This window comes from Lytechinus variegatus, chromosome 19 (genome assembly GCF_018143015.1).
Source record: "Lytechinus variegatus isolate NC3 chromosome 19, Lvar_3.0, whole genome shotgun sequence".
NCBI lineage: Eukaryota > Metazoa > Echinodermata > Echinoidea > Temnopleuroida > Toxopneustidae > Lytechinus > Lytechinus variegatus.
Genome location: NC_054758.1, coordinates 10,277,364 through 10,304,341, shown reverse-complemented (window position 1 = coordinate 10,304,341; position 26,978 = coordinate 10,277,364). Strand labels below are relative to the sequence as shown.

The 26,978-nt window shown below is 36.0% G+C and overlaps 1 protein-coding gene and 1 long non-coding RNA gene across 2 annotated transcripts; one reads left to right on the top strand and one right to left on the bottom strand.

The window, feature by feature from the left end:
* Positions 1–38: 38 nt before the first annotated feature.
* Positions 39–25,661, top strand: LOC121405824 (ras-related protein R-Ras2-like). Its single transcript, XM_041596790.1, has 6 exons — positions 39–281; positions 3,710–3,797; positions 8,135–8,237; positions 10,506–10,614; positions 21,344–21,462; positions 22,677–25,661. Exons 1-6 carry the CDS (start codon positions 183–185, stop codon positions 22,753–22,755), a joined length of 597 nt encoding a protein of 198 aa, XP_041452724.1. The 5' UTR covers positions 39–182; the 3' UTR covers positions 22,756–25,661.
* Positions 2,054–2,914, bottom strand: LOC121405825. The gene is made up of 2 exons (XR_005968707.1): positions 2,766–2,914; positions 2,054–2,109 (listed from the first exon to the last, which is right to left on the bottom strand). It is a non-coding gene; the product is annotated as an uncharacterized LOC121405825 (long non-coding RNA).
* Positions 25,662–26,978: the final 1,317 nt, after the last annotated feature.

The window sequence follows — 26,978 nt, the reverse complement described above, 5'->3', positions numbered from 1 at the left end:
TGAGTGTGTAGCAAACAGCTGATCACTAGCTGCTCGGTTTTTCATGCGTCACAGTGCAAGTGTGTGCAATGCACCCATTGTACTTCCGGGTTTGGCAGAATTGAATTAGAAGATTTTGACAGTGATCACTTTTTTCGAAGTCAGAGGAGATTTAATATCGGATTTATGCCCGGGAATTCAAAATGACATCACAAGGATCTCATAATGGACCTATGCATAAAATTGTCGTTGTTGGAGGCGGAGGTGTTGGTAAAAGTGCCATTACGATACAGTTTATACAGGTAAAAATTACGATATTAGTAACTTCGACAATTTTGTAGGATTTTGGAGCTGTGCAGTGGTGCGTGGTACGGACTGTAGGTGATCAGCCGCCCCTGTACTCCGGCCCGATCAGCTATCAGCTCCTGGCTCCGCGCTGCGTGATTCCGGCTATGGCCTGATCGAGATTTTTGTTAAATCATACTCATCTGTACTTAACTTCGAGGCCCATATTCTGAAGTCAGGTTTAACTTAGACCATGGTCTAACTCTGTGCTAAAATTATGGGTAGTCAAAAATTCTGTAACTTTCTATTATTATACAGGGTAATTTATACAGTATTTACCAAAACAGACCATTTTGTTTTGTTTCCTTTTGGCGTTTTGGCGTTTTGCTTTCTTCAGTTATCATTCCCAGACAATTACGAACGATTTGGGTGTCATATCAGTTAATGAACTGAATGTGTACTGTTAGGGATTTGTGCTCCAATTGGCTCTCCATAATGAAACCACAACTTTAAACCAGGGTTCGATTTAAACCCGAGTCATGCGAGTTCAGTATGCAGGCCAGAGCAGAGAGAGTGTAATTGTAAAAAACAAGTAAATGTCTGAATTATTCTAATCCGGCAGTTATGTTGATAACTACCATTGCCATTGGAAAATGAATTGTGTCAAGTTAATTAACGAGTGTATGATAAAGACCATAATGTCATTCATCAGATGCGATTTTCTTGATATTGCAAGTCTGAAGTTGTACCCCTAGACCTAGACAGGAATAACTGTCGTTTCTGGGGATTTATTCAACAATTTCTTTTCTTTTACTATCATCCCCATTCACCGACGGTAGAGTGTTAGTGTGAGCTCGCATGTGTTATCACGCCCTCCCTTTTGTCGATTGACTGTCCAGATTTCGATGTGCTTTTTTTACATTGAATTTACACTCTAAAGGATTTGTCAACTACAAGATATCAATTTATAATTTCTAATCAATGAAAAAATGTCAAAGATATATATTAAAGGTATGAAAATGGTACTTTACCTATAGATAGATAGACCTAGAGACTGAAGCTTTTGGTCTACCCTATAACCCTAGTTGGAATATAAGTAATTCTTATTTTGTGGAAATATAATTTTGTGATGCATAAATTGATCAGTGCTGTTTTTGAAGGAGATTGTGAAGGTGGCTCGTACACAAATCAGTGGTTGATTGTTTGAAACATATTTTCTGGCCAACATGGCCTGGCTCAGTTGGATTATGAACGGGCTTGTCAGATTTCTTGATTCGTTTCAATATCAATGCCTTAAAAGAGCACTTCAAATATTCTGGCCAAGGCTAAACATTATTGGCATGGAGGAGCTCAATTATCTCACTCAACTCAACAAGATGAGTCAGGGAAGTCAAAAGAAGACGTTGGAATTGGATAGGTCATGAATGTCCTCAGAATGCATCATTGTTGCACTGCTCTAACATGAAATCCAGGAGGAAAACGTAAAAGGGGTAGACCAAAAACAACATGGAGGAGAACTGTATAGAAGGAGAGAAATACCTATGGATGGAAGAGTTGGAATGAGGCCAGGGGTTGTGCTAGAGACCGCCAAAAATGGAAAGAAAGCGTGAAGGCCTTTACATGTACATGTATGTGCCACAGGGCACGAATGAGGATAGTAGTAGTACATGTAGTCTCAGATTTCTTGAACAATAGTCAAGCACAATTGTTCTCGTCTTATCCTACATAATAAGTGTAGCTGTGGCAGAGCCACAAGAGCTATAAATGAATACGAGGCACAGGTCTCAACTGAAGTTGTCTAGCGTTTATTATTGTTTGTTTCCATGTCGTTCAACTCCGTGAAAACTGCATGACAAAGATATAAATTGCAAGAATAATAAGCACATGCAAATGAATCTAGTCTCAAACTGTGCTATCATGCTTCAAAACAGTTACCCAAATAAGCGATATCTATTATATGATGAATCGATCACAACCCTATAATCTTGGCTAATTAAACCCAACACACTGCATGCTTGGAAATAACCATATACTCATTTGTCATGCAAGTCATAAACCTCATGCGTTAAAAAAGAATCATATTAGAGCAATACCTTAAGGGTGATACAATAAGAAAATGATAACACATTGTCCCACCTATGCCTTTTCATGCAAGTCTGAGTTCCAATCACTGTGAGGTCATCTTTGGATTTGTCTAAATTGTCTTGAATCTACTCATCCTTCAAAATCCTTTCATATCTGTGGTCAGTAATAAACCTATCATTCTCACATAATTGTACGTCTCACATCATTGCTTGGAATACAAGTGCAATTTATCTTGTACATTTCATAACACAACTAGATGCATGACATTTCTACTCGTACATTACACTGTGTATTTGCGTACGTGTCATCTACAAATAGTGCAATCATTTGGTTTATAAATCTTTCTCAATCTTTATAATCCTTTACACAACACTTATTTTATTGAAAGCAATTGTTAAATCATATATTATACTGACCTCTGTGCCCTTTCGTTGGCTCAAATCCATTTATATCAGCGATTTCATCAAATTTAAGGCAATCAACAATTCAATTTTGCCGGTTTCAACGTATCGTTAATTATCTGCCGCATGAGGGCGACAAATCATTTAACAAGTCGAGGTCATCAACAATAAGAATTTATTAAAGATCTTAAATCCTACTACAAGTAGAAAATCAGAAATAGTTAACATTTTAGACTTTAAACTACACCATATAAAAGGCAAGCATGAATGATGATGAATTCAAAATCAAATGAAGTACTGATCAAAATAGACCAAACGCTTCAGTCTCTGTACATGTGGTTGTTCTGCTTATTTGAACTAAGTTACAAGTCTCCACTCAGTAATACATGTACAGTGTACAGGTGTCAGAAAGAGATGTCTGAAATGCAATTTTCTGTTCAAAATTGATTGTTTCACTGTTAGCTCTTAGATCCAGCTGGTACAAACACTGGTGAATGGGGATGATATTAAAATGTCAAAAATTGGAAATCCCCAGAAATGATGCTTATTCCTATCTATGATGAAAAATGCATTGCTATTTAGCTGGTGTTGTAATAAATTACAGTGTATTTTTGTAATAGGGTGATATTTGCTCATTGCTCCACTGCACACTGCAATGAATGATTTCAAGTCCGGTGTTGGCCTTGGTGTTAGCATTGGTGTTGAAATTTGGATTGCTTCCCCTGGTAGCTCCAAAACTTATTCAGACTTTGCAAAACTGATCCAGATCACATTATGGACCAACACCAAAGCTCAACACTGAACTTGAAATCACCCATTGGACCTACATGTAAGCTTTAGGTTTTCCTTTGGGTGTATGTCGTTGGTAGTACACAACTATTCATTGATTACAAATAATCTAATTCAAGAATTCTAATGATATTTTTGTCTTTTACTTACTTTTCTTTCCACCGCTACAGTCTTACTTTGTAACGGATTATGACCCAACGATAGAAGACTCGTACACCAAACAATGCGTTATAGATAACGTCGTCTGTAAATTGGACAGTAAGTAGAGAGGAAGTGTAGGAGTAATAATTGCTTTGAAAAAGCAAATTTTATATTGTTATAAAATGTCAGTTTTTATTAATAGGCATTCAATTCAATTCAATGAAATGTTTTATTCAATTTCAATTATTCTAGCTTTGCAAACCCTTCCCCCAAGGAAACAGTCTGATCAAGGTCCCTCCTGCCACTGACTTGTGGTAAATGTACAGATAAAAATTTCAATCACTATAATGTACTACATGTATCTTCTCTCCTTTATCTCTGTTGTCATATTTTATATTGTAATAAAATCTATGTATTTTATGCCCTGGGTATTGTACAGTTACATGTACATGACCCATGTAGTCTACTTGCACAGACCCTGATTGAATTTTTTTATCAACAATAGCACAAGTTATACATCTTGATTGGCCTTTGGTACACAAGTCAGTGGCAGGGACCTTGATGGCTTGATCAGACCGCTTCCTTGAGTGAAGGGTTCGCAAAGCAGACTATGCTATGGATGTGTCTGAGTCTCTGAGAACAAGACTATTCCATTTGGTTGTGTATCATGGGGGAGGATACAGTTGTACATGTACAAACCGCTCAAGGAGGATTCCAGCCCGGTTAGGTGGCGGGTTCATTTCACATTGCATGCATTCCTTGTGAGTAGATAACAAGACTCAAATAGCATCCAGTTAATTAAAGGGAAAGTCCAGAAGCAAATGTGTGTTAATGAACAGAAGGTTCAGGATTATAATAATTCTGATGGATGCATGTATTGGGTCCAGGGGTGGGGCTGCAAGAAAGGTCTTTATAAAATTGATTGCAAAGTTGACTTGAATGCAAAAATTGCACAACAGATGAATCAACTTTTACATACATGTAGGCCCTACATGTACAACCAAATCATTTCATATCGGGTAATTTGGGTAATTCTACTGTGAGAATTTTGCTTGCCCAATTCGGGCAAGTAGTTTTGGTCTTTAATTCAAAACATTTGCCTGACTTTAAATTTTACTTGCCCCGGGCAATCGGGCAAGTGCTTACGTGTATGTAGCACCCTGATCATCATCATTATCATCATCACCACAATAAAAATGATCACCAGCACCACAAACACCATCATCATCATTATCATCTCATTATCATCATCACCACAATAAAAATGATCACCAGCACCACAAACACCATCATCATCATTATCATCTCATTATCATCATCATCATTTCCATCACCACCAACACCATCACCACCATCATCATTCATCATCATCATCACCACCACCAACACTGCCAACATCATTATCATCTCCGTCACAACCACCACCACCAACACTATCACCATCATCATCGTCATCATTATCATCATCATCATCACCATCATCACCACCACCATCACCATCATCACTATCCTCCTCCCCCTCCTCATCATCATCATCATTGCTCTTTGCCCAAATGTCGTGTCTTGTTATTTTCTCATCTGTTACGGCTAGGACTCATCATTCTTGATGAATTTTAAAAGAGAAATCTTAATTCAGCCATTGTGAGCTCTTGCTTTGATAAAATGATTTTTTAATGGGAAAGTATGTGCCATCATTAAAGCAAATCATAATCATTCCTGTTCTTTACTAATAGATCTAATAAAGAATCTAATACTTTACAACTCATAATGTTAAATAAGAGAAAAACAAATAAATATTAGTTTAAATATATTCATCTCATCTTCAAATTATAAAATACCCCCAGTGTAGTATTGTCAGTATTGATTGTCACTGACAAATACATTTTGATCAAACTACATTTGTAGCATGAGTCTTACATGTTGGCCTGCATGTACCTACATGTACATGGACATGTACACGGGATAGTTATATTTGAAACCCTGCATTACATGTTAAATTAGTTTATTTCAAACAGACCCCCCCCAAAAAAAGAGAGAAACCCACCACCAAACCAATATACATGTACATTACATGTACCCAGAACTGTGTGTTTGAATATAATCTTGTCATGCTTTAATGCTTTTGACCAAAGAACAATTCATTAATATTGTATGTACAGTATATGCAAAAAATTTTCTATTTTTATACAGCAGGGAATTGTTATTGAGATCTGCAATTATATGTTCTTCTCACTACAGAAATTTGTCAGGAAATAGGTGGGGCTAAAGCAAATACATGAAGTATGGGGTTAAGGAAGACAGAAAAAATGATACGGGGGGTTAAAGGAATTTCATCAGAATCTGTTGCAGAAATAACAAAGTTATTGAATCTTTAATAAAGTTTATCAATATTTTGTGATTTAACAGTCATGAATATTTACATGTATTTGGTGGGCTGATGAAGTTACATCCCCACTTTCCTTTAATATATTTGTGTTAATTACAATTTACAACATGTAAATGAAATCATAATTGTTTCATGTTTTCATACTGCGCATGCATACATCCATACATCTAGTCTCACTATTTCAGACTCTGCATTTTGCACTACATGTGCATGTATGCAAGATGCAAAGAACATGGGTCTGTGCGTGTATACTAGTGTATTGGGCATGTGTGAATTTCATACCAGCACAAGTACTGTACAGGCAAACATAATATAAACTCATTTGATAAGTGTTTAGAAACATTTTTAACGCTTTGTGAGAGTTTTCTGAAAAAGGATCCCTTTACATACTTATGCTGGTATGACTCATAATTTCCTGCTCAAATCTTTGTGAACATGTGATATCTCCAAATTTGTTATTCCAACCAAAAAAGGAAGTATTTAATGCATGACCAACCTTTATTTGGGATGTTTGGATGTTCAACAAACAGTTTGGCTTACACATCAAACAGATTTGTTTACATATATTTTCTGTGTTATTGCTCATTCTGGTAATACCTTTTGGGTATTCCACCGTGAAATAAAATATTAAAGAAAAAAAAACAATTACAATTAAAATAAAAACAAGCAAGTTGGGAAATATTGGTATTTTAGGATGAATTGATAAACAATATTTTGTTCAATTTATTTGATTTGTTTAACTTGATAAAAATGACAAGTTATGGAGGAATTATGGACAAGAAGGAACAACAATAAAATACGGTAATAATAAACTCTAATTTTTGTACTCTTGTCTGTAATAATGTACAAAATAGACTTCGGGTGTTGACTGCTTTTAGAAATTGAATGATTTTGCTGTATAAAAACACATGATTCCAAAAGACTCTAGCTATTGTACATGTATATGGACATGCGGGCTCAGGCCAGAATGGGTTTGGTTAAAGATCCTGTTAGGGCAAGTCCAAGAAAAAGAAACCCTACATGTAGATGGCAAAATTTCATCTTTAATTTAGTAAAAAAACTCCCAAATGTTGAATTTTAAAATTTCATTAAGAAAAATTTGATAATATGCAAATTTATGCTAATTTGGGGCACCTAATTTGCATAATTGGTAAAATGGGCATTACATATGGGACAATCATAAAAACTCATAGAAAATAAAAAACAAAACTTGTGAGATCTAGTCATTGGTGGGACATGGACTCCTTATTATTTCTTATTACTTTTTTTGGGAAAAAGAGTGGTGTCATCTACATGTAATTTAAAATATATGCAAATTAGGTCTTGTCCAAGGATGGAATGTCCCATGTATACGTATCATTTTGAGGATTTTTGAGTTATTTCTCATAATACAATACATGTTCTTGTATTGTTGCATCTCTGGGAAGTTCTAATTTATTACTTAAGTATGAAAATGTTATAAAAAGTTTCAAAAATATAGTTAACTGTTTGATTAAAAGTTTAATTAAAAAATTATTACATATGGGACAACATGTTAATGGGACATTTACACACAATGTCGATAGAGGGGGGGGGGGGGGGGGGGATGTTGTGTACAAAGTGAATGGAGAAAGGCATATTTCAAGAGTGCTCTAATAAGTGATTATTTACCTTTTCTTTTAATAGTTTCTAAAAACTGATTTGTTATGAATACTGATAAATAAAAACAAATTTAGCGAAAAAAAATTGTGAAAATGGAAAAATATGAAAAATTAAACAATAGAAATACATTTTAAAGAAATTCATGAAAACATGAAAAACAGGAAAACCACTTGTTGAAATGGCTAATTTCATTTTCAGTCATATCAAAATGTCTAAATTAAAACATTTTAAAAGAAATAACCTCTTTTGTTATTTCCATATTTTAAATTATTTTTACATAGAATTATGGGGAAAGATCCACGCTCTGCCCTTTGCACAGGGTCAAATTCAGTGAATGAAAAAGTATACTATTCCCCATGAAAGCTCTGAATACAGATTTTGTTTTGAATATTAACACATTGTCTTTTATCTCTTTAAATTTTCGTAGTTCTTGACACAGCAGGCCAGGATGAATTCAGTGCAATGAGAGAGCAATACATGAGAACGGGTGATGGATTCTTACTAGTGTTTGCCCTTACAAACAGAACAAGGTAATTAACAAACAAAAATGTAAGTTTTGATTTTGATCAGATAGCTACACGTATCTGTTGATAAAGTTTTAAATTTGTTCTAATTTTTTTTTAGTTTTAAAGGTCAAGTCCACCCCAGAAAAATGTTGATTTGAATCAATAGAGAAAAATCAGACAAGCACAATGCTGAAAATTTCATCAAAATCGGATGTAAAATAAGAAAGTTATGACATTTCAAAGTTTCGCTTATTTTCAACAAAATAGTTATAGAACGAGCCAGTTACATCCAAATGAGAGAGTCGATGATGTCACTCACTCACTATTTCTTTTGTTTTTTATTGTTTGAATTATGCAATATTTCAATTTTTACGAATTTGACGATTAGGACCTCCTTGCCTGAAGCACAAAATGTTAAAATAATGGAATTCCACATGTTCAGGGAGGAATGAAACTTCATTTCACATGACAATGACAAGAAAATATTTTTTTTTTTTATATTTCATATAATAAATTACAAAAGAAATAGTGAGTGAGTGATGTCATCAACTCTCTCATTTGGATGTTACTGGCTCGTTCATATAACTATTTTGTTGAAAATAAGTGAAACTTTAAAATGCCATAACTTTTTTATTTTACATCCAATTTTGATGAAATTTTCAGTGTTATGCTTGTTGATTTTTTCTCTTTGTATTTAAATCAAGTTTTTGTTGGGGTGGACTTGTCCTTTAACTCGCCTTTACTCAGAGAATTAGATGCTCGCTGTACATATGTTCTGTTGTAGTTTTAAAGGGGAAGTTCACACTGACAAGAAGTTTATTGTAAAAAGAGCAGAAACATGTTAAAAAATATTGGCGAAGGTTTTGAGGAAAATCCATGAAAGACTTAAAAAAGTTACCGGCATTAGATTTGTGATGTCATATGTGAGAGTAGCTTCCCACGTATCATGAATTTTTAAAAAGCAGTGAAGTAATTTTTTTCATTAATATGAAAATGGGTTTTATTGTACATTTAGTATGATCAAGAGACACATTATTTCACCCCTGCTGCTGAAAGAAGAACATTTGTAGTCATTATGTACCATTAAAACTTGAAATTTATAAATTTTATGAGGCAGATGCTCGTTTGTGATGTCACAAATCAAAAACATAAAATTCATATAAATTTCTAAAATTTTAATGAAATTCCCATAAGCTTCTCGATATTTTTGTATTATTTTTTTCTTGTATGTTTACAGCAAACTTTTCATTAAAATGATTAGGGTGAATTTCTCCTTTATACAATCATGTACATGTGTAGCCTTATTCAGAGACTCCATTTTTTCTTAATTTTTTTCTCTTTTTTTCACTACATTGAAAAACAGTATTATTATGAATTGACACTGACAACAACATACATTTGTATGTTTATTTTTTGTACCAAAGTTATGAACACATAGGCAGAGCTGCCAAGTAGTACGGATTTTTAGTATTTAGTACTGAAAAATGAGAAGAATACTGATGGTTTCATGCAAAATACTGATTTCTCAAGTTTCAGTTTTATGTGTTGTCCTATGTTATTTGAAAATACTGATTTCCTCACCAAAATACTGATTTTCAGCTTTAAAAATACTGAAATGTTCTTGTTCAGGTTGGCAGCTCTGCATAGGCCCGTATTTTGAAGTCAGGTTTAACTTTATAGACCTTGGTCTAACTCTGTGCTTATTATGGGAAGCCAAAAGTGTCAAAATTTTTATTAAGTTGTATGTTTCTTAAAGTATGTTTACTGTGCTCTTTCCTGATTCATCGATGGGGAAGACAATCATCTATTTATACTTCCTAGACAATTATGAATGATTTGAGAGCCAAATGAGCTGAAATATGGTATCTCTACTGTCAGTGATTTATGTAACAATTGGCTATCCATACTTAAACCACAACTTCACTGTAAAAACTGACGCCAATTGGTGATAATAGAGGACCACACCCTGAGGTGTTAAAATTACACCCTAGAGATTAAACATAACACCAAAGAGTGTAAATGTATGTAACAACAAAAGGTGTTGTAATAACACCTATAGGTGTAAAACTAACACCACCAATTTAACACCGGTGTAAAATAACTGGTGTGGTCCTCTATGTAAACCGGTTAACACCACAGTTTTTGCTGTGTTTAAACCTGAGTTTAAGTTAAACCTAACTTCAGAATACAGGCCATATAGTTTGTATACATGTAGATATCTCCAGTATTTCCTCCATCTTTTACTCATTCTTCCTTCCTGTTCTGGGTCTAAAATTTTTTTTTTCTGTCTAGTTTTGATGAAATTTACAAGTACCATCGGCAGATCCTCCGCGTCAAGGATAGGGACGAATTCCCCATGATCCTCATCGGAAACAAAGCAGATTTGGAGGAAAGCAGAGTAGTGAGTATCACCGTTTTGTTTTTGAGATTCGTGAAGGCTCCGTGTAGTTTAGTCTGCTGGAATAGACCTTGTTTGGGTTTCGTGCAATTCGCATCTGGTGCATAATGCAGAGTCTGAAGTATAAAGACTAGGTTCAGTATCTGGCTGCCTTTTTGACACAGAGTTTGGAGTATAGTCTTCAGTCTTGACATGGTGGTTAAAGTGTCACATTTGAGTCTGGGCTTGCAGACTACATGTACATGTACAGGTATGTTTAGGTTGTGTTCAGCTAACTTTGGGCGCATTCACAATAATGTTTTTTTCCAGTTGGTGGTCAACTCATGAGGCCTATTTTTTCTTTTATTTTAGAATTGTTCTTAATCACAACTTTATGGTCACTCAAGGGTATATTGTAGTTTAATGGTAACTACTACATGTAAATTATCAAATTATTTTTTGAAAAAATTATTCACTCATCACATCATACAGTATTAAACTTATGTACTGTACCATAGTTTTGTTTCATTAAAAGCGCCTTTAGCGCCTATTAATATGGCGGCTCAGCTACACCCGGGGTAATAATATGATACCAAGTATCAAAGCGCAGTTGAGTACATGTATATGCACATAAACTGCGCTATATACATGTAAATGGACATATTATTATTTATTAAAACCAATGATGTACTTTCCTATACAGTGCGTCCCACAAAAAAACGAAACCGAGATTTATCGATGATTTATCATAACTTAATCACAAATAAAATAGACAAATGACCTAGGATTGTAAAGTGTAGAATCTCTTCTTTCATCTAAAATGACTTAGACTATTTTTCATTCACGCATGAGTGAGCAAGAAAACAATTTGAAGAGGGGATACCATAAGTCAATTAATTAATTTATTTATTCGTTCGTTCGTTAACTCACTTACTTACTTACTTAAATTCATTTATTTATATATATATATATATTTTTTTTTTTGGGGGGGGGGAGCAGCTGCAAGCATGTTACATATAGACGTTACATGTACATACATGTATATACTTTTTTCTGGGGGGGGAATAATAACCATTTGGAGAGGAAACCTGTGATGAGGAAGCTCCTAAAAACTTTTTGGGAACATAAGCCCCCCTCCTCCCCCACAAATAAAAATCTCATACATGTAGGTGCTTGAGCTTCCTTCATATTAAGCTGCCTTAAGAATGAAATCTTATTTCAAATGTGAACAGGGTCGTAAGGAATGAGGAAACTCTCACTCATGATGAGCGAAACCTGGGAATATTAAAAATAAAATAGTTTAGAAAGTCACGGAAATTCCTCCTTAGAGTGTTGTATCCTCAATGGAATGTAGTATATTGTATGATACTGTAGTCCTGCTCTTGGCTCTAGACGAGAGATCACAAAAATATCTTTCTTTTTTGTTATTTTTACTTTCGAGTTTTGATAGACTTGAAAAACATTTACATTTGAATGTTCATGTTTAAGAATGGGGACAGAAACATGATTTCTGTAAAAGTTCTGTAGATTTCGAAACTACTTTGGTTGCAAATGGAAAAGAATATACATGTACAATTCTTTTGTTTTTTAAAGCTGTTGTATGGTTGTAATCGGGGTGGGGGGGGGCAGTCGACCACAAAAGTGGTTTATTGTTTCAGGACATTGTGCGAATTTGCCAACATCATTGCATTTTGTTTTTTTCATTTCTATTCATGAAATACACATGAATGGTTAAAGAGGAATTCCAGTAGTTGCAGTAAACACTGATTTCATGAGAAAGTCTGTAAAACAAGGCTTTGTCAGTATATCATCGAGGATCTCGATCTGGTACAATTACATTAACTGAACTTTGTGAAATCTTGAAATCTACGCTGAAAAATGTTCACACCGAAGATCCCCAACACAGATAAGCGCACGTGGGACAATGTATAATTATTGCTTTTTATAGAGCGTCGGGCCCGACGCCCTACCCGAATCCTGTGCTTATTTGCTGATTTCTCAGCAATTACACAATTTCTTCCAGAATCCTTTGGCACATGCGTTTTATTTAATACAAACAGACACTTTGGTGGTAATTTCTTTGGATTCTGTACGAACTCATTTTGATATCGTTACCAAAACTAGCATTTACCTTTAAAACTGCCTTTTTAATTCCTTGGATTCACAATACGGTGCGCCATCTATTGGTTGTAGTGGACAGGCCAAAATTGGCAATGCCTCATGGGAAAAAGTTGACATCTGTTGCCCGTGCTCGTACTATAGTGCATGCATGCATGGGGTTATTCAGGGCTGGCCTATGCAGTTTGTAGACCAGATATGCTGTTTACTACTAGGGTCCAAGATGTGGTTTGCCTGCATATTTCAGAATGGCAAAATTTAGACCCTTTTTTGGTTTAATTCTTGCTACATGTATATGGTTTTCATTTTTGTCTCACCTGCGAAGCAAAGTGAGACTATAGGCGCCGCTTTTCCGACGGCGGCGCCGACGGCGGCGGCGGCGGCGTCAACATCAAATCTTAACCTGAGGTTAAGTTTTTGAAATGACGTCATAACTTAGAAAGTATATGGACCTAGTTAATAAAACTTGGCCATAAGGTTAATCAAGTATTACTGAACATCCTATTAGAGTTTCATGTCACATGACCAAGGTCAAAGGTCATTTAGGGTCAATGAACTAAGACCATGTTGGAGGAATCAACATCAAAATCTTAACCTGAGGTTAAGTTTTTGAAATGTCATCATAACTTAGAAAATATATGGACCTAGTTCATGAAACTTGGACATAAGGTTAATCAAGTATCACTGAACATCCTACATGAGTTTCACGTCACATGACCAAGGTCAAAGGTCATTTAGGGTCAATGAACTTTGGCCGAATTGGGGATATCTGTCGAATTCCCATCATAACTTTGAAAGTTTATGGATCTGATTCATGAAACTTGGACATAATAGTAATCAAGCATCACTGAACATTTTGTGCAAGTTTCAGGTCTCATGATTAAGGTCAAAGGTCATTTAGGGTCAATGAACTTTGGCCGAATTGGGGGTATCTGTTGAATTACCATCCTAACTTTGAAAGTTTATGGATCTGATTCATGAAACTTGTACATAAGAGTAATCAAGTATCACTGAACATCCTGTTCGAGTTTCAGGTCACATGATCAAGGTCAAAGGTCATGTAAGGTCAATGAACTTTGGCCATGTTGGGGTTTTTTGTTGAATAACCATCATATCTCTGTAAGTTTATTGGTCTAGTTCATAAAAAGTGGACATAAGAGTAACCATGTATCACTGAACATCTTGTGCGAGTTAGAGTAGTATTCAAAGTCAGCACTGCTGCTATATTGAACCGCGTGATGCAGGTGAGACGGCCAGAGGCATTCCACTTGTTGAAGCATTTCTAGCTCTAGCACTGGGCTTCCTGCGCCTGCACGTGATGTTGACCCTGAAGTTAGAAATTTGGCCTGTTTGCTGCAACCGATAGATGGTGGTGCACCAATTTAATGGTGCCAGGTAAAAATGGCAGAGGTAAAAATGGCAGAGGTAATAATGGCAGAGGTAAAAATGGCAGAGGTAAAAATGGCAGAGGTAATAATGGCAGAGGTAAAAATGGCAGAGGTAATAATGGCAGAGGTAAAAATGGCAGAGGTAATAATGGCAGAGGTAAAAATGGCAGAGGTAAAAATGGCAGAGGTAATAATGGCAGAGGTAAAAATGGCAGAGGTAATAATGGCAAAGGTAAAAATGGCAGAGGTAATAATGGCAGAGGTAAAAATGGCAGAGGTAATAATGGCAGAGGTAAAAATGGCAGAGGTACATGTAAAAATGGCAGAGGTAATAATGGCAGAGGTAATAATGGCAGAGGTAAAAATGGCAGAGGTAAAAATGGCAGAGGTAATAATGGCAGAGGTAAAAATTGCAGAGGTAAAAATGGCAGAGGTAAAAATAGCAGAGGTAATAATGGCAGAGGTAAAATTGGCAGAGGTAATAACAGGAAATAATGGCAGAGGTTAAAATCCTTCTATCGACCTGTTTTGAAGAAGATCCAAAGTGTGCTTCAAATTTGAATATCCGAGGAGCGATTTGACGTGAAGGCCGTGCATGAAAGTCGAGGAAACAAATACCAACTCAACTCGATTTGGTGCAGAAGATCTACAGTATGATTTTAAAATGTTACCCTTTCCATTAGTTCAACGTTAGCATTCTAATTTTCTTCTAAAAAACATTTCTTATTAAATATACTGTACATGGAGAGGGTTTTGGATTTTTTTTTGCACGGGGGTTTAACACTGGTCATTTATACCTCTGTCATACCTCTGCCATTTTTACCTCTGCCATTTTTACCTTTGCCATTTTTACCTCTGCCATTTTTACCTCTGCCATTTTTACCTTTGCCATTTTTACCTCTGCCATTTTTACCTCTGCCATTTTTACCTTAGCCATTTTTACCTCTGCCATTTTTACCTTTGCCATTTTTACCTCTGCCATTTTTACACCGAGCCAATTTAATGCACTACCGGTATATTGTGAATAATAATAATAATAATAATATTCCGCATTTATATAGCGCTTAATACATCGGAACGACGTCTCTAAGCGCTTTACAGACATATTGTGAATCCAGGTACCGGTAATTTACCTTTATTAAACCTAATCAATGATTTTTTTGGATTGGATATTCTTTGTGAAAAGATTTGCAAATTCATAAACTTTTCAGAAATGAATTTCCTTGTAAGCATGTACATGTAGGTTACTGAAGTAACAAAACACTGTATACCTTTCCTCTGAAAACAGTTTTCTATGCAAATAAGATTACATAAAATGTACTGAACAGGCTATACATGTACATGTACATGTACCTCTGCACATGTTAGACATTATAATGTACAGTATGTATGTATGAGAGTCAACACACAGCATTTGTCAGTTCGCTCACCCTTTCAAATGACTTCATTTTCCAGGGCAGCACAGCTCCAGGAACCTAAAGGTCAATTCCAGCCAAATGTTGCATTTTTCCATTTTCAAAAATTTCTTTTCTGAGCAATTTTGTTTATACTGTTTATAAGTATACAGTTTAAGGTTTACAAAAACACACCTTTATTTACTATACCCTTATTCATTCATAAAATATGCAATGTGCACTCTGTTGCACTTTGGTACTAAGATTTCATAGAAAGTGTACAACTTTCACCCATCCCTGGCACCTGGCAAGCAAAGGGTGCTGATGAAAAATTCCACTGTCCATGTGACCTCCAAGCAACAATTTACCATTAGCTGTGTTGTTTTACACGCTGCAGTGAAACTGTGAGGCACAAAATACATTTCAAGGTGCGTATGTTTGATGTCCCATAAGTCACAATTTTGAGCATTAAGTTTCCCTCATATGCTGCCATAGACTCCTGCAGACAAGTATTGGACTTTTTTATCTACCACAGTACATGCTTGCATCAACAAATCAAGCTGCATCTGTATTGGACTTGAAATAGCTATACTGGGGGGACATAGATTTAAGTCCCATAAGTCACATTGTCCCATAAGTCACATATACAGTCCGTAAACCATGCCACCTTAAAGCTGTCCATGACAGCAAAGAGAGAGACAAGAATGCTTAAAAGCTGGAGAACAGTATGCTGACTGTCAGAAAAAACAGTCTGAATATCATAGGCAGTGCATTGAACAAAAAAAAAAGTTTGCATTGTGTGCCCAGTCCAGAAAGAAGGAGAAAACTGAATATGATCGCTAACATGCAAAGCTGAGTGCAGGTAAATTGGGTTTGTTTCACCCTAGTTTTTATTCATTTTTTAGGTCCAGATCACTCTCTTGGTTTTCTTGTCCCCTTGGAGTACATGCATCCACTGTTTTACATATGATGTGAACTTGGTATATACATGTAGTTCCATGGAAACTATTAAAACCTATGTCAATGTCCCATCAGTCACAAATTTTGTAGTTGAGCGACCCTCTGGATCCTGTCAAAATAAGAGCACCAGTCCTCAGATGCATTTAAGGCTACCATGAGCAGAGCTATTAAAGCCCCTGTAAATGCCAAAAAATTGTTCAGAAGCTTGCAATCAAGTTTTCTTCAGAATCATTCCTACCGCCTGAGAATAGAAAGGAACATGCGCATTTAAGGAGGACCGAAGTGTGATGTCACAATGTCATGAACATCGAATCGGCCAGTTCTAAACCTAGTCGCAGCTGCATGATCATCTTACACATTTGTGTTTGCAAAAATGGTGATGTGTGTTTTCCCTGGTTGTTACCATCATTCTGAGAGTCGTAAAAGGGCACTGGTTCATAAAGCTTTTCGTAACTTAAGAGCAACTTTAAGAACGACCGATGATCCTTGTGAAAAATGTCATCATAAATTGGCAATGTTTTAGCATATTATAAGAAAGGATCACTAGTCATTCTTTAAGTTGCTCCTAACTTACAAAAGCTTTATGAAACGGCCCCCTGGTTATTTTGTTTAGAACCAGGCCGCCATCACACCATGACAACTGACATCATCACTTTGGTACTCTATAAATGATGATGTCCTTTAAAACAGACATTCAGAATTTCTAAGAAAGAGATGACATATCAGCCCAAGCAGCTGGCAAAAAAAGAAGTTGTGATAGGGTGCACCCCCATGATATATTTTTTAACCAACATTTTTTTTAATGCCTGAAGTCTATAGTTAATGAATCTTGATGTTCCCTTTTGTCAAATCGTGTCCCATGGGATTCCAAATTGGCAATTTTTGGTAGCCATCTTGGATTTTTCATGAAAATCAATTATTTTCATATTTTTTGCACAGACAATAGTAAAATCTTCCATGTAAATGAATACACTTTTTACTATACATGTATACATGTACAGTTTAGATAGTAGAAATCGATTGCAACCGTTTTCTAGACAGTCCAGTTAATAATTTTTTTTTAAAGAATTTATGCAAAAATATTAATATTTTTTTGTCAAAAATTTGCCTGTGCACTGATATCCATCTGTTTTATCATAAACATCAACAACTAATGAAAAATATCAGCATTTGACACAAAAGAGAATATATTAACAAGAATATTGATATACTTCATGACAGCATTAATGTCTTAATTTTCTTACATGTATACACTGTAAAGGTCATTTTCTTAATACCATACTGTACGAGACACCCCCGTGTGAGTGGTAGAGAAAAGCAACATTTATTTGCCCCATCTGTAACAAATATGTCCTATCATTATGTCCCATCAGTCACAATGGAAAGTGTGTACATTCTTTCTAATTGTTCATTTTTCATCTGTTTGCTAAATATTTATGATTGTAATTGTTTATTGATTATTTTGTACTTATTTGATTACAGTTCTTAAAACTTGATGACAAGTTAGGAAGCTTTTTTTTGGTTAATGTTCCCTTTATATAAATGAAGTGCATGATAAGATGTTTCTGCCCTTTGTTGAATTTATTTCTGAAACAATGGCATGAATTATTAAAGGCATCATCTTATTAGGGAATATTTATTCATGCTGAAATTAAGTTTGACTCAAAAAGTCACCGAGAGGAAATGTAAATTCCATGAAATTAGATAGGGTCCCATCAGTCACGTTCACTTGTCCCATAAGTCACACACGATTGCACACAACTACTGAAACAAATGAAATGAATCAAGTCCAATTCAAGTACTGTTAGTGAGCACTATCACTGGTTAATCTCCAAGTCCAAATTTAAAAACATTGTCATAAAACTGAGATAGATATGGCACTTTGAACAAAAGAGCTCAATTTGTGTGGTCCATCAACGTCCCATAAGTCACAATGACATTTCTGATGATATAGCACCCTATGCAAACAAGCTGAAAGCATACATTTTTGTATATAGTAAGTTTCAATATTCTTCTTACTGTTTAATAAAGTAAATCCATGTTTGTGCAGCTACTATTTCAGATATGCACCTCAGTTATGTGGAAAAAAGTATCAAATGTCCCATAAGTCACAATGGAATTGACCTAAATTATAATACAATGTAATGTAAATGTACATCCTACCGGTGCAGTACATCTAAATTCCAGGAAAGTGGTGAACTTTTCTGACTAAGCAGGAGTTTTTGTGATCTTTGGAATATCCTCCAAGACTTGCTGTATGAGTGTACAGGGATCATGTCCATGTACATATTTTAAAGTGGAAGTTAATCATGATAAAAGGTTTATTCTAGAAATAGCAGAAAAAATTATACAAATATTTGGGAAGGTTTGAGGAAAATCCATCAGAGAATAAGAAAATATGAGAATTTGAATTATTTGAATACAACATTTTACATCAGCTGTCTAGATGTACTTATGCTGAAAAATCAATGAAGTCATTTTTTCGGAAAATTGATAAATGGTTTTTATTGTACCTTCAGTATATCAATACACAAAACATTTCACACTGGCTCCTAAAAATAGAATTTAAAAATTAGTCATCATGAATCATTGAAAAAATAGAATTTCTGGATTGTATATACATGAAATATGGGGCAGCTGCTAGTTTACGATGTCACACATTAAAAATTAAAAATTCTAATACTGTAACTTTCTTAATCTTTAATGGATTTTCCTTAAGCTTTCAGCAATATTTTTTACTATTTTTTTTTCTGCTATTTTAAAACAAAGATTTCATCATGGTGAATTTCCATTAAAGGGCATACGAACCAGCAGCCTTGAATAGCCCCAGCTCAAGTCCTCAACTATGCATGTCTGGCCAGGTTCCTAACCCATAATGCAACATTTTGAGCAGTGTAGTTGTGTAATATAGGCCCACACGAATCAATACCGGACAAATTCACTACTCCCCCTTTATTTAAGCGTGCTGCATGCTAGTAACTACATGTAGCATGTGACTAGCAGGGCGCTCGCTAATAAGCGAGTGCATGCTAGCGAACAGTTCCTGCTCGCTAAAAGATCGCTTTAACTATCACTCTGCATGCATAGTACACACTTATCAAGCTAGCCGCATGCTAGTTACTTGCGAATCAATTAAAAGTCATTTTCTCAGAAAATTGATAATGGTTTTTAGTTACTAGCATGCCGCAAGCTTGAAAATTTCTGTGAGGGTCAATACACTCGTATCGGAATATCATGTTTATTAAAGTAGCAAACAAGATCCCCTTTCACTCAAAACATTTCAGTTTCTATACACGCAAATAAAGCTATCTTTAATAGGCTAATTCCTCCTCCATGTTTAATCACATTTTAAGGTTCAACCAAAACTGAAAGTTTGCTTTAATGTAATGACTTTCTTTTTAATTAATTTTTCCTATATGTACATGTGCATACATACAATTTCACTTTCTGTATACATTTTTTATTGCAATGCTTACATTTTAATCCAACATTCTACATTACAAAAAGGCATTTTCTGTTGCCTTAAACATTAAGAGCACATGTACATTTGTATTGTGTTGTTGAATACGTGTGACAAGATTTCTCTACATGTGTAAATATTTGTACATTTAAATGATAAGACATTCTACAGTAATTTATATTTTCTGTCGCATCCATGTATGATGTGTGGATCCATTTTTGCTTACAGTGAATGTCGCAGATAATGGGAAGTTTACTTGAGGCAACATCTGACCAAATTTTGATTCCCTGATTCCGAAAACATAGGTCAAGAAACCAATAAGCTCTTGAAAATTCAACAAAATTTAAAAGGTTATGCCAAAATTTAGATTTTCTGGGAAGATGGCAGCCATTTTGGATTTTGGGCTGGCACATTTTCAGTCAGACCTGAGACGACAAATATTAATGTCATTTCATGTTGAGTTGAGGGTAAAGAAAGCGGTTCCATTACATTTGCTCCGCTCTAAATTCCACACCCTATCAAATGACCAACTTCAGTCCTGGGTCTATCCTGGGGGGGCCACTTCCATTCACGAGTGGATACCATGCGCGACCATGGGGTCTCGAAAAGCACCCTAAACACGTAATTTCCATATTCTGAAAATGCACCCCTTAACAAGTATTGGCGTGTGAAACCCTACCCTTAACAAGTATTGGAAACAAAACGATACTCTTGGCAAATATTCCGAACCCTAAACAAGTTCAGGAATGTTTTATTGTTACGGGTCCTTCGGTCGTCGGCTTTACCTTATTTGGTTCAGTACGACCCCACCTTCTACACTTCGCCCAAATAGGACTCTAAACACGTAGTGTTGGGGCAAAAGGGACATCCTTTATAATGCAATTTACTTTTGTTTTATCATCCCCGCAAAGTCGACCCTAAACACGTAATTTTCCTAGCGAAACAGATACCTTTTTTCATTATTTTTGTGTTTTTGACACCCTTATCACGTTACGTACGTAACGTGCCCTATCGTGAAAGGACATCCTTTTTACGTGTTTTTTTGGTCGCGCATGGTATCCACTCGTCAATGTAAGTGGCCCCCCCGGGAGCAAATGCCATGTATTAATTATACATGTATGATTGTAAAGATTGTATGAATTTGTGTAATTTTATTTTTGTATGTTCATTTACCGGAAGGGGTCATTTTCAATAGACCAATTTGAGTTTTTTTATGATCCTCCACTGGCATGTACAATGTATATACTGAATATTGTATGTGGATTTGTATTGATATTTTTTAAGTGGAAATAAATTGAATTGAAAAAAATTTGATGTCAGCAAAAGGAACAGGTAAACTACTGTTCACATACATGTGTAGAAGCAAAATGTAAAAAAATTCAACCATTTATCCGATTTGACATTATTTCACATTTTCCCCTCCCCTTACCCAGGTTTCAGCACAGGAAGCCAAGGAGCTCGGAAATGAACTAAAGCTCAAATACCTTGAGGCCAGTGCCAAGACACGCATGAATGTCGATGATTCTTTCTACGAACTCGTCAGGAGAATAAGGTCAGTAGCAGCGTAGAAAATACAAGAGGGCCAGGGACAAAGTTAGACAGGGTGCTCGGAACAATTTCGCTCCCGCAACGCTAAAAAGACCCCTGGTAACTGAAAACACAGCGCGCTGGGAAATCCCAATCCATGTTACAGCCTATCTGATGTTGCAGAACTAGGCAGTAAGCTGTAAAAAGTAGCCCCTCCCCCCTTTCCCAACCCCCCCTCCAAAAAAAAAAAAAAAATTAAACCTTATGACAGCCCAAATGGCTCCTAAAATCATTCTCCAAAGAGAATATTGTATAGGGGCGACCATATTTTCCTAAAGTTGGCCCGATATCCGCCACAGATAATATTCAAGAACATTCATAAAATACATACTGTACACTGTACATAAAATTATACATTTGTGACCAGCCACCTCAAAACCAACAATGCAGTTTAAGTTATTTTAAAAAATAATTTATGGAATGGAGTTTGAAAATAGCACATCCTAAGTTTAGATGATTTATAACTGTCAAAATTGATTGACAATAACCAACTCAGATTGAATGCAATTTAAGAAACAAGAGAGAGAGCTTTATAAGAAGAAAACAATGTTTGAAGTTCTGGGTTCGCTCACGCATAATGTAAGATGCGCACATTGTGCAATCTCAGGATTACTTCCAAGAAGTCCACAAATACTTGTGTCAAAGAAACTCTTGTATCTTGTTTTCTAATCAATGTTACAACTTGAAATTTTGACAGTAAGAAGGAGATGATTTATTTTTTGCTCTTTGAATACCAACTGACTATTTAGCTATTTCCAGAGAACTTCCCTCACAATTTATTGTTGGTTTGGGGGTGGTTGTTGACAATGTCGATTTTCAAATTTAGACAGCAACATGAATCATGACAGAAATGGCAATTACAAAACACTGATATGAGGAACAAAGGGTGTGTTCAATGTTGCCCATTCCCTGTCGTAAGAGTTATTGATTTTCAGATTGGGATTCGGAGGAAAATTTATTAACGGCAATAAAGATACGATCAGCTAAGAATTTATGACCTTTTCATTGTGCCCCCCTGGACCCCTTATTGTGTTTGAGTTTTGTAATTGCATTTTCAATCATGATTCATGTTGCTGTTTAAATTCGAAAATCAACATTGAACACACCCTTTGTCATCCACATCCAAGAGTTTCTTTCATCAAGGTAAAGGAAGGTCTCTCTTGTCTTTCTTCATTCCAGGAAATTTCAAGCAGATGAGAACCCGCCGATCACAGCCCAACGGAAACCAAACGGCAAGCGGTCATGTACGATTCTCTAAAAGTAAATGTGTGCCGATGCCTTTATGTTTCTATTTTTATATAATATGCTTCGAAGATCCCAAGCTCGCCAGAAAGTCAAAAGTGCCATGATATTTTAAGTGCATTGTACTTGTGTAAGATGTGAACATGGTTTGATTTTTTCGTGTTTGTGTGAGAATGAGAGTCACCTTCAATGCGAGGTGAAAGTCACCTTCAGTGCGAGGTGAAAGTCACCTTCAGTGCGAGGTGAAAGTCACCTACAGTGCGAGGTGAAAGTCACTGTCATGCTGAGATGAAAGTCACTTTCACATTTAGATTAAATGCTCTGGCTCCAAATCCAAGTTTCTGGGGCCGGTCGCACAACACTTGGTATTATTACATGTACGTGTATAACAAATTTGCAATATTCAGTATATGCTATGAAAATCGGTTAATTTGATTGGCCGATACATGTACAGTGAACTAGTTATAGCAATTGTGCATTTTTTATCACAACAACTCTGCATGAAACAGGACCCAAAGGCCCATTTCATGAAGAGTTACAAGTATTGTAATTCAGCTATTTATGGCAAAGCTACATGTACCATGGTACCAGGGCTCAGCAGCCAATCACAATCAAGGTTTCCATGCTACGTACAATTAATGGCAAAGTTACCATATTGGCAAGTATTTATGAAAACAGCTCCCAGACCTGAGGATGTTTCATGAAAGTTGTCAACACTGACTAAATGCTTACAGTTAATAGTCAGTGAAATCTTTGGTTTTGATTGGCTCAGAAGGTCTGGCCTCTGACTGTTACTATATTAACTGTCAGAGAAAGACAACTCGTCAGTGCAGACAACTTTCACGAAACGTTCCTCTGTTTGTAGAAGGGCTATAACAACTTGACACGAGATCCGAAAGATTGTAGTCCTGGGAGATTTGTTTTTTCCAGGGCTGATTTCTTTATATATTTTTTTTTCTCTGAGAATCATCAAGATATACATATACTGTTTATTTTTTTTAAAAACAGAAATACCCATTCATGTAGTCTATAAAATGAAATAATATACAATTTGTATAACGCACGTATCCACCTTCGCTCGGTGCTCAAGTCACTCCTATATTACCTGGCTTAGCCAGTCTTCAGATTCTGATGCACACAGCTTTTTGAGGAATTACTTCCTGCCCTTACCCATTTACCTCACCTGGGTCGAGTGCAGCACAATGTGGGTAAATTTCTTGCAGAAGGAAATCATGCCATGGCTTGGAATCAAACCCAAGTCCCTCTGATTGAGAGACGAGAGACTAGACCAAAGCATGACAGAGCACTCAAGATTTAATGCTATGATGGGCCAGGCATAAAAATCGGTTTGCAAAGACCTCTGAAGTAAAATAAGCCTCTGTTAATATTGCATGGATTTATGGAATCACTTTTATACAGATGAAAATGTAGACCTCTCTATGGTTAGATTCAACTCTGTGTTCTGTATTGTTTTAATATTCTATATTGCACACTGTTCCCTCCATGTTTACTTAAAAATATAAAAATCACGACCCCAGATATTATTCCCACTCATGTTATTTCTTTAGGTTTTGTTGCATGTTTTACTGAAAATTTTCACAAACTTAACATTATGTACTCTAAAAACTGAGCATCCCCACAACAAGCTCGGTTGGTTCGCTTATTTGCTTTTGAGTTTATTCAAAAATTTTAACGCATCTTGACCCCCCCCTCTCAGGAAAAAATTCTGTGTACGGCCATGTCCCATGCCATTCTACCATTGCAATACCTTCAAAAAACATACACTTTTTCAAACCAACAAACTAATATAATGTATAAGAAGAAGTGTGGCATTTTAATGACTGTTAATAATTTATGCAGTGTGCAGATAGTTTGACAAGTGTCCTAGTTTTCTAGATATTTTATAATTTAATAACCAGTATTGAGTCTGTGAGCATTAGACTAGCCTGTGAAGTATGGCAAGCCAATCATTCCTAACTTCATTATTTTAACAAATGTCAACGTGTCATGTGTAATCTGTATGACGGGGGTCGGCTCTCTCTTTATCAGTCCTATCTCATTTAGTAGCCAGCTGTGATAAGAATCTAACCATCTTCAAAGACATGATGCTCCCCTAATGATTCATTAGACTACCATCACACATGCCTTGGTATAAAATTGATTGCTCCAACCCCACCCCCTCCCCGCTCCCAGACGCCCCCTTTCCCTCCTTATCGGAAGGTTTATTTTCACTTGGTATACTGGCAGATAGTCTATTAAATTCCTAGATTGTTTAACGCTATCAGTGCTAAACACATTTGATCTACTAGTAGATGGCCTTATTCTGAGATATGTCTAACATGGTCTAACTGTCAGATTGTCTAAATGGCTAAACCCACTTGGTCTAAGAACCGACAGATCTAATTCTCAGATGTAGGTCTAACACTACCATGACTAAACCCACTTGGTCTACTAGCAAATGGTCTAATTTTCAGATTGTCTAAACCCCATCATTGCTATTAGTTTTATTTGCAAAACATTTAAAATGTTTTGAAAACCTTATAGTCTTTGGGTTTTATATTACTGGTATTTTACTAACATATAAAAATGTGAACGCACCCAAAACCAGCAACTCACAAGCTCTTTAAGTAGTAACCTATCATCTTTGTCTATTATGGCAGCTGTAACCATCAATGTTTTATTCATTAAATGAAAAAAACAACATACTCTTCACACATCAATCTTAACTATTAAAGACATGGGGGGGGGGGGGGTGAGACATAGGGGGAACAGTATCTCCCCCTCCCCCGTTTCAGTATTAGATAGAGCAGCAGATCAATCTCTGACATGGGCAAGGGTTGGGGAGGGGAGACAAACAGAGAACATGTACTCCCCCACACATTTTTATCATTTCATAAAGAGTACTACACTCTACACACATCAATAAACATGTACATGTATGACATGGGTGGGGTTCAGGGGGGGGGGGGGGTTGATGGGGGCACAGGGGTGGAATCCCACCAAAAATTATGTACAGCAGCCTATAAGTGATCGAGGGTCATCTCTCGCCCCCCCCCCTAAAGGAGTCACCATGTACAAATATGGTCTAACATGTAGATCCTATTCCTACTCCACCAAAGGCCCCAACACACAGTTAATTGATCGTACATGTACATGTAGGGCTGACTTCAAGACAGCATTGATCATTATGTGCAAACAAACCATTATACAGTATACTAGTCCATGGGTGCAATGTTGTGCAGTGAAAGCCAACCGTCAACTATAAATTTTCTTAGTACAAGCAAGATTAGATGTAGAGGAGATACTAGATATATGCAGATAAATGCATGTGTACAATGATGTACATGGAATATCTTTAACATGCTTCTACTTTTTTCATGTGAGAAATTTGTGATGTTAATATTTTATTTATTAAAATTAATAGATTACATGTATATATTCAGGGAATCACCTGATCTAATGTTCGAATTAAGGTGAGATGTTTAAAGTCGGTGCAATGATTTCATCTAACTGGAAAGCCATTAGAAACTATATTTTGTATGAAAATAAGATAAAATGTGTTATTCCCTTCTTGTTCATGCAATATAGAAAAATATCTACCATCTGCTACAATTTTCCATTAGGCTAACTTAATGTAGCATGATACAAGCACATAGATCATATTTTCTATATTTGGGAGATCGAGCAAGAGTTAAACATTTTTATTGTAGTCTTTGATTTTACTAAATTTTGTAGTGATGTCCTTTGCTCATTGTTACCGTATGTGACCATAATGATATGTATAACAAAATGATCATTAGTAAAAAGATGTTTTTAAGAATTTTAAGAAACTTCAGTTCATGTATCTCTTGTGTATGAAACCTTAGTAATCATAATTACAGTCAAACCTGTCTATTAATGGGGTGTCCGAAACTCAAATGACTCCGCGTCGATTGAGCTCGCCGCCCCGACCGGCTGAGTAGTTCATGATGGGCGTGCGCTTGCTGGAACGAGAAACCACAAATTTTGGCTCTCTAGAAAGGGGAAAAATTTGAATTTCTATGGCTTTCTAAATTGGTAAGGCTCTTGAACGGAAATTTAGGCTGAAAATGGGGGGTCTCGACCGTGGCACATGTACGTATCATACATTTATGCTAAGTAGCCCCCTCCCCCCGGGACTGTGCATGTGGGGGGCGTAAGCTTACTATAGCAAGCACTTGTGTGTATTCTAGAAATGCAGATGCCATGAGAAGGCATCAT